Source organism: Ananas comosus, linkage group 13 (genome assembly GCF_001540865.1).
Source record: "Ananas comosus cultivar F153 linkage group 13, ASM154086v1, whole genome shotgun sequence".
Classification (NCBI taxonomy): Eukaryota; Viridiplantae; Streptophyta; class Magnoliopsida; order Poales; family Bromeliaceae; genus Ananas; species Ananas comosus.
Window position 1 is genome coordinate 5916694 of NC_033633.1, and position 8804 is coordinate 5925497.

General features: G+C 37.1%; 1 protein-coding gene across 1 annotated transcript; it reads right to left on the minus strand.

Moving 5' to 3' along the window:
• LOC109719211 (BTB/POZ domain and ankyrin repeat-containing protein NH5.1-like) lies at nt 4493-8501 on the minus strand. The gene is made up of 2 exons (XM_020245757.1): nt 7887-8501; nt 4493-5891 (listed from the first exon to the last, which is right to left on the minus strand). The coding sequence occupies exons 1-2, from the start codon at nt 8340-8342 to the stop codon at nt 4848-4850; spliced, it is 1500 nt and encodes a 499-aa protein (XP_020101346.1). The 5' UTR covers nt 8343-8501; the 3' UTR covers nt 4493-4847.

Sequence of the window (8804 nt, forward strand, 5' to 3'; positions counted from 1 at the left end):
ACAGAAATGTATAGTCAAAGTGGTAGGTAGAAATCTTTGTCTAGACAAGGAAAGCTATTCAAAAGCAGTGGCGAGGGGAAATAATGTAGTCTCTTTCTTGTCACAGGATCAAATAATTATTTATATACGATTCAAACAAGTAGGGTAATGCTGAAGGGGGAAAGGCCATATTAAATAGGAATGGTTCCAAAAAGACATAAATGTAGGTACTGATTGTCAGGTCCAATAGTAACTAATACATGGACATGAAAATAGTAGCAAAGACAAGGATATAACAGTGCATGGGTTTAGACAATAGCGAGATGGAACTGTACTCCACATCCAATTTGAGATTCTCCTTAACTTCGCAGTCTCATTATGGATCGGATGCTCTTGATTTTTTATGGTTTATGGCTAAAACATAAAACACTTGCCTCTCTTTGAACGCATATGTACACCTTGCTCCAGCATATATATGTGTATCTATCATTTTATTCAATAAGTTAAATTGTAGTATTTGATACAGAAAAATTATGCTGACGGTCTGGAAAGGCATACTATATGTATTCAACTCTTTCTTTAAGGATTTTTTTTTGAATAAGATAAATCATGTCGTTGATTAAATATGCTATATATTCTATCAAATCATGAATGACAAAAATTTTCAACGAGCTAGAATTAAACATTTAGCTAGGTTATATTTGTGCGAGAATATATTTATAATGCATAAGTTATCATTGGATAAAATTACTAAAGCATCCAAACAGGGACTTAATGCTGGTTTAAATATTAGAACATCAAGTTATGATGTCATATTTATCAAGTAATTCGCAATATCTTGTACGGTTTGAAATTTTTGCATATTGCAAAATTTAAAAATTAGGACTTTTCAGGACAGCAATTAAGTTGTAGTGACTTCTCATACTGTGTGAAAATTAAACAATTTAGAGTTCATATATGCTATACATATATACATAGAGTTGAGCTCTTATACTTTTAGAAAGTACCAAGTGATTAGTGCTTGTAGATTTTTTGCATTTTTTTTTAGAGAGAGAAAGATAGCATGCTACCGTTTCGTTTATTTTTTTTAGAAATAAACTTAGCTGGAAATGTGAATCAACTAGGATTCGAACTTTAGCGGGGAATACAGATAGATCCTGTTTTAGCGGCGAGAAGGCCCAAGCAGCTGATTGATTATTGGAAAGACATCCTTTGACCCTTTGATTTTTTTTTTTTTTTTTTTTCGATCAATTCCTGAGGCCCTAGTTGCTTCACATCTGTAGCCTAATTCATACCTTCAATGAATGAAGCAGGTAGCGCGCTACCTATTCTCTAAAAAAAAAACCAGGATTCGAACTTGGGATCTCGGATACCAATCACCAGGCCCTTTGCCATTTGCGCTAGAGACGGTCGGTGCTAATTTTCGGCCTTTGGATGAAGGGATATGCTGTTAGGATGATAGTAGTTCTCTAGGGTTGAACGGATGATTGTGTGGAATAACATAATCTAAGGAGTGAAATTGGTCAAAGAGATAGATCAAAATGTAAGAAACTTACAAGCACTAAGTGCTTGGTGCTTGTATAAACACCATAGCCAGACTCTCTCTCTCTCTATGTGTGTGTGGTTATCATACTTGTCCTTCAACCAATTTGAATTATCACATGCCACAAAATATAAAAAAGAGATATAAGATATGCCAAACAAGCTATTTATGCATCCAGACAAACTCCTCTGGCTTGTCTGAACAAGTTATACAATTATTTCTTATATGTGCTATAAGGATTTTCTTTTGTAGTCACGAGCTTGATTTTACATCCTTCCAAGGTCGTGGAAGCCGTGATATGATAGGATAGTATATATATTTCATCAGCGAGTTAGTTGTCTTCTTCCATGCATGGAAATAACTGGAAGACCAAATATGCTATGCCTCTGACATTTGATAACATTCCTCATTTACCATTAATACAAGATTTTTCAGTAAATGAAAGAGTACTTAAAGTGAATAATATATCCATGGGCCTGTTTGGATGCACGGTTTATATTGTTCGGCAAATTTCTTTAGTTTCTGCAAGATTAGTGCAATAATTTATTAATTAATGGGTGTGATTAAATGCTTACAACAGTATACTATATTTGATTTTCAATTCATCTCTTAAAAAAGGATAAATTTTCTCGTAAGAGGAATGCTCTATTCCAATAAATCTTGGGCGCTAAGACCCTGTATAAGACTAAAAATAAACTTTTAGACAACAATCACGAAGGAAAATCAGAAGCTACCACCGGAGAGCTCGTCGTCATGACATCCGAACAATCGCATATATATATAGAGCTAGCTATTTGGGTGTTTTGAACAGATTATAACTTAATAACTTATATGCGCTATAGACATTTTCTTTTGACATTGCACCCCAAGGAGCTTGCTTTTAGGCAAATAGAGAGGTCAAACATCCATAAATTTTAAAGATAATGTATTCCACTATTAGATATATCTTATTCTAAAAAATAATATCAAGACTAATTAATAAACTGCAATTAATTTTCTTTGGAATTAAATAATCACTTCATACGTGAAATGCTTAATCTTCAAAATCATGACATATATCAAGGCCTTCAAATGGACAAAAATCAAAATATTAGCCAGCAATCACCCAAAAAAAGGAAAAAAAATCACGGAAGAGTATTAATGAATAACTTGTTTCAATATTGTTCAAAAAAGTCCTAGCTAGAGGAAAAAGCTATTGGAATTTTTTCATTAGTAAAAACTTTGTATTTTACGTATTAGTCGGTCTCAAATCTTACCGACTGTGTAATAGCCCTTGGAAATAGTTTTAGCTCTGCATATTTGTCTCTGCCGTCGACGTTGCCTGGCATGTTTGAAAATTGTGTTTTGAATGTGCTCTTAAATAAGTACTAGTTTTTAAACACCAAAACATAATAGGACATTTCACTGCCTAGAACTATTTCTAATTTATAAACAATACCCCACTCAAACATCTCTCACTTTTGGAACTCTTCAAAATGGCAACAAAAAACTTTCTTATGAATGCTTTTAATTAAAAGCACCAAGATCTTGATGCCTATAGTATTTTAGCTTTTGGATTCACCTTTTTGGCTATTGGATCAAAAGTCAACTATGGTAGTTACTTATAGGAAAGGCCGTTAGCGTTAATCCAATGGCCAAAAAGACTATAGCACCAATACCTTTTGTGCTTTTAAAAGCAGGTACCCTGACTCAACTTAAGATCGGGGTTGTTGATCTTTATTTAGATAGTGAATATAATTTTTTTTTATCAAAAATTCAATCGATTCGAATACTTTTATAACGCTAAACTAGCAAATATTCTATACCGGCCGTTAAAAATTGTCAATTTTGAGATATTTTGATCGTAAGGTAAATGATATCAAAAAATTATAAAAATTGATTTCTAGAAGTTTCAAATACTCTAAATCATATTTAACGGAGTGAATCATCGATTCGGAAGCTCCATCACCAAAAACAACTTATGAGTACGAAGAGTTCTATATTCATAAGAGTATAGTAGCCCTACTATATATATATATATATATATATAATGTAGAGCTACTATGCTATCGGAAGCATAGAAAATCTGGTGCTTCCGATTTTTTGATCATTGGATTGAAAATTGTACGGTTGGCATGATTGCAGTCCCCCTTAGGATTGAATAGTACGTACCATTAGAGTTAAGTGGTCCCCATAAGATAATAGAATTAATCAAAAGGTTAGAAATGATTAAAAGGGTTTATTTAAGGGCAAAAAGTAGAAAGCACCAGAATCTTTATACTTTTGATAGCATAATAGCTCTACTATATATATATATATATATATATATATAGCTAGCTATGCATAGAGAAGCCAATTGTTTCAAACTAGGAAATTTAAGATTTAATTGGATCTCAATCGGATGAAGAGATATTAATTCATCCTTTTTTTCATTAGAGAAAAATAGTATGAGGTAAAGGTGTAACGGGGAGGAGATGTGAAAAAGGAGCGGAAAATTGGAAAAGTATTGGAGGAACTGTTGAATATAAAAATTAAAAATATTATTATTTGACGGTTTAAATTTTGGAAGAATAATTATTATTTTATATAATTTCACATAGTATTAAAAGAGGAGGTCTTGAATCAAATCTCGCTAGGCGCGCTCCAAGCATTATTTAATCCCTTCCATTTAATTCAAAGTGCATGTCTTAGTTAGGTCTATAAAAAAATTTCGAATTCAAAGAAATAAAATATTATTAAAAATACTATTTTTTTCTAACAGATTAAGCAATTGGAGAACAAAAAATATTGTTTCATATAATTTCCCACGAACTTATATGGGCAAAAATTAACTTTTCACCATTCAAAATAATCTGATATTCCGAAGAACTATTATAGAGTCATACAAATAAAGTATTTTTAAAGGCTATTATTAAATAACAAGATTTAAGGAACTAAAAGACAAAATCGAAATATTTTGGAAACCAACATGCAGAAAAACCAAAACGAAAATAATTGGTAAGATGGCCATCATGTGATAGAATAAAAATTCATACACTCCATGCCTGGATGCTTAAAGGCTACTCCACATGAACATCATTTTAATGAATACAAAATATATAACTCAATTAAGTAACACGCACAATTAACAAGAAGAACCCACCACCTCAATTCCAATTGACACTACTCCGCCGCGAACATCCTAAACCATCTCTTTCCTTATATCCCTCTCCTTAATCGCAATTTGTTTCGGCACGACCATGGATATACGTACCCTACTAGGAATTAGAGGCATAAAACCAAGTAATTAAGAGTGGCACTTTCATTTGTTGCAAGGGATCGAGGATGATCAACCAACATATTGCCACTACGGGAACCCTTGAGGAAAATAGCTATTATTTCCCTTCTTTCCATCGTCATTCATATAATGTGGACTAGTCGAACCACTCACCATACCAAGATTTAGGTATACCATCCTCGCGTCCGTGCTAAGGCTATCTAAACCATGATAACTATCACTTCTAGCACAGTTGTGGTCGCCGCCTACTCTCATTGATTGATAGGTGATTGCATTGTTGAAAGGATTGTGTCCACCGTCGCTAGTCTCTTCTCCTGTGGCAGCAGAAGCGGAAGCGGAAGCAGAAGCAGAAGCTGAACCTTCTCGAGCGAGAACTGCCACGGCGGACTGGACCAGCTCGAGGCAAAGCCTGAGCTTATTGGGCTCGACACGTGCCAGCCCCAGCACGGCCCCCTTGAAGAGGAGCTCGGAGGTGAGGTGGCGGAGGACGTCGAGCGGCGCCATCCCATCGGCCGTCCGCACGGTCGGGTCCGCATGGTGGTCGAGGAGGACCGACACCATGTCCGGCGACGCCATCTCGGCTGCGATGTGCAGAGGTGTCTTCCCCGAGGGCCCCGCAGGGCGGTTGACGTCGACGGCGCCGAGCTCGAGGAGGGCCTTGACGATGTCCCGGCCGCAGTGGCGGACTGCATAGTGGAGAGCGAGGGCGGCGTCGAGGTCGAGCCCCTCTGACATCGCCATCAGCTTGATCGCCTCCATGTCTGACACCGCGAGGGCCCGCCGCATGCGCCGGATCTTCGGGTCTTCTTCTTCGTCGTCGTCGCGGTCCATGCCGGAGGAGGAGGATGACGAGGCGGAGGCGATCATGGGGAGATAGTGGTGGTGGTGGTGGTGGTGGTGAGTTGGGTACGTGAAGGGGGAGCTGGCCCGAAGTTGCTCAAATTTGGTGGGGGTGGTGGTGGTGATGGGAAGGTGCTCGAGAGAGAGGGGTGACCTGGCGATGATTTGGCAACACGTAGTCCATAGATCGTGCATCTCGTGCTTACGAGAGGCCATGAGGATCTTGATCACATCCTCCATGGACGCGTCCTCCACCATGCTTTGCAGTTGCTTCTGCATCCAAACTGAGGATGTTAGTTAATTAATTCATTCATCCATTCTTCATTCATTGCCTCAATTGTTTGAAAGAGTCCGTACATCGATCTGTCTACGAGTTCTTTTAGTGTTTAAATATTGTTGGAGTGCTGATTGATCTGTTTATGCATCACAAAAACTGAATCATGCCAGGTATATATATTGAAGAGGGAATGAAACAAGATTAAGAACGAGGATTGAGGATCTAATTCAACCCATGATTTCTTGGAGGTGGGAGAGCTTCGGAAGCAATTTTGCTACAACGTTACTTGCCCAAAAATATTAATCTGATCACATGAAATGGTATACGTATAATTAACAACAAAATAAAAATAACGAATCTATGAAAAAGGAGATATAATTGATTTTTCAGCGATAAAGCTAATTTAATATTAATAAAATTTGATTATTATTTTCCCATTAAATTAAATTTGACCATTTTAATTATAAATTTTTGTTTGCTCGTGTTCGGATAATATACATACATGCATGTTTGCATTATTTTCGGTTAAAATGAAGATCTCAAGTTAATTAATTACTGGTCGGAAACATTGCATCAACCAAGTTGTCCATCTGCGACTCAACGTCTGTCGATGATGTGATGCTTAAACTGAATTGGTCAGGTTACTGCAGGAGAGAGAGGCTAAAGGGAGAGACCTAGAGAGAGAGAAGAGGCGGATCTAGAGAGAGACTAGTGTGGGAATAGAGGGAATAGAAAGAGCCTAGAGAGAGAAAAAAGAACAGAGATAAAGACGAGATCTAGAGAGATAAAGACTAGAGGGACGTGCAAAAGAATAAGTATAACAAGAAAAACGTTTAAAAATACTGATGTGATGTGACAGAGGTAATAGATGGAAAAGACCTATCCTAGTCTTTTTTTTTCTTTTTTTCTTTTTTTTTCTGTGGAGACAATTGATGACAACTGATAATATCAATAGTAGTACTAAAAAGCTGCGGAAGAAGCTTATGTAGAACATGTGATGGCCATAAGAACATAAATTATAATACTTCCATTCATTAAATTAGTTTTGGTTGTCATGTTCAGGAACAAAAAAAAAAAAATTACTGCGGCGATACCATTTTGTTTTATGTTCACAATCAATCAAATTTATATTTGAAAATCACCTATTTCGTCATAATCTTTTTTCAAAAAAATTTGTTATAGTGTCATTGCAATATAAAAAATCGCTTTTATTCTCATAATTAACCTCTAACTACAATTTTTTTTTTTTTAGAGATAGATAACACGCTACCCGTTTTGTTTATTTCATTTTAGAAATAAATTTAGCTAGAAATGTGAATCAACTAGCTAATAAAAATAAACTTAGCTAATAAAAATAAACTTAGTTTATTTCATTTTTTTTAGTTTATTTCATTTTAGAAATAAACTTAGCTAATAAAAATTGAGACATAACTATGTAATGTCACTGCAATATAAAAAATCACTTTTATTCTCATAATTAACATCTAACTACAATATTTTTTTTTGAGAAATAGGTAGCACGCTACCCGCTTTGTTTATTTCATTTTAGAAATAAACTTAGCTAGAAATGTGAATCAACTAGGATTCGAACTTAGGTCTCGAATACCAACCACCAAGTCCTTTGCCACTTGCTCTAGGGACGGTCGGTCCTCTAACTACAATATTGAGAGCAAAAGATGATTACTATAAGAATTAGAAGAGGTTAATTGTGAGTCAGTTTAACTCCATGTGCTCGTGATAGAAAAACTGGTAGAGAGTTTGATGACCTAAGTAGTTCTTTCAGGTTTTTGCAAAAACCTAAGCTAATATGTCATAGTGAGTGGAAGTGAGTAGAAGTGAATATTTGATGTAGAAATTAATAATGCCTAGAAATAACGTGTAGAAGCAAAAGTAGAGATCTAGTGCTTTAATTTGACATGAATAACTCTAAATAATTTTGCGCAAACATGTATTAGGATTTGATGTTGAGATTCATGGAGAAATATAGAGACCTGAACAAGCAAGGCCAGCTGATCCAGCTCGAATGACCGGGCTGTGGCGAGCACGTCGAGTGTGAAGTCGACGGTGGCAGTACAGCAGGTGTGGTGGCACCCTCTCTGGCCGCAGCCTGGCAGCACAGCATTCTTCGGTGCCGCGAAAGTCGCCTGCCCGCTGTACAGAAACTGCAACATAAGCATGAACACGTCGTACCGGATGGACCGCACCCTGATAACCTGCGGTGGGGAGGAGCAGCTGATGATCTCCCCTTGCTGATACAGTGGCTGCAGGAGCTGCTGCTGGTTGTAACAAGAATCCAGTAATAGACACGGCGACGGGTCGAGACCACAGAAGAACTTGCGGAAGAAGTGGCTCCGCGCGGCAAATGCGACATCGGCGAGGGCCTGGCCGTTTATCAGGAGGTTAAGGTAGTCCACGGACAGCGACTTTACCGGCTCTTCCGAGCTCATCTTATGCTTAATTTTACTAAATATAGAAAATTAAGCACAAGATATAGCTAGGCAGTGTTTAATTGGGTATGCTTTATGAAAGGGCTTGGGGAATAGAGAAGTATCAGTAGAAGAAAAAGATTTAATGGAATTCCTTTTTAAAGGGAGAGAGAGAGAGAGAGAGAGAGAGAGAGAGAGAGAGAGAGAGAGAGAGAGAGAGATGGGGAAGGAGCATCCTCTTTCTCATGTCCTTTTCTTCTACAGCTTATTTCATTTTCTTCTACAGGGATGGTGCATTTGTGTCTCCCACAGCTGTGAGATTCCAGCTCTTTGCGTGTGTGAGGGAGGGGGTAAAAGTAGTGCAGCTCCTACGAATCAGTGATGGCGTTTTTTTTCTGTTTGGCTGGCGATTAAAGGTAGGTGAGGTAAGCATATATATATTTTACAGAAAAATTTAGAGGCCATCGCATTTGTGTATACAAT

Coding starts and splice junctions, on each gene's coding strand:
- LOC109719211 (XM_020245757.1), bottom strand. CDS start 8,342: ATGAGCTCGGAAGAGCCGGTAAAGTCGCTGTCCGTGGACTACCTTAAC. Junction 5,892..7,886: donor AGCTGGCCTTGCTTGTTCAG/GTCTCTATATTT, acceptor GTTTGGATGCAG/AAGCAACTGCAAAGCATGGT.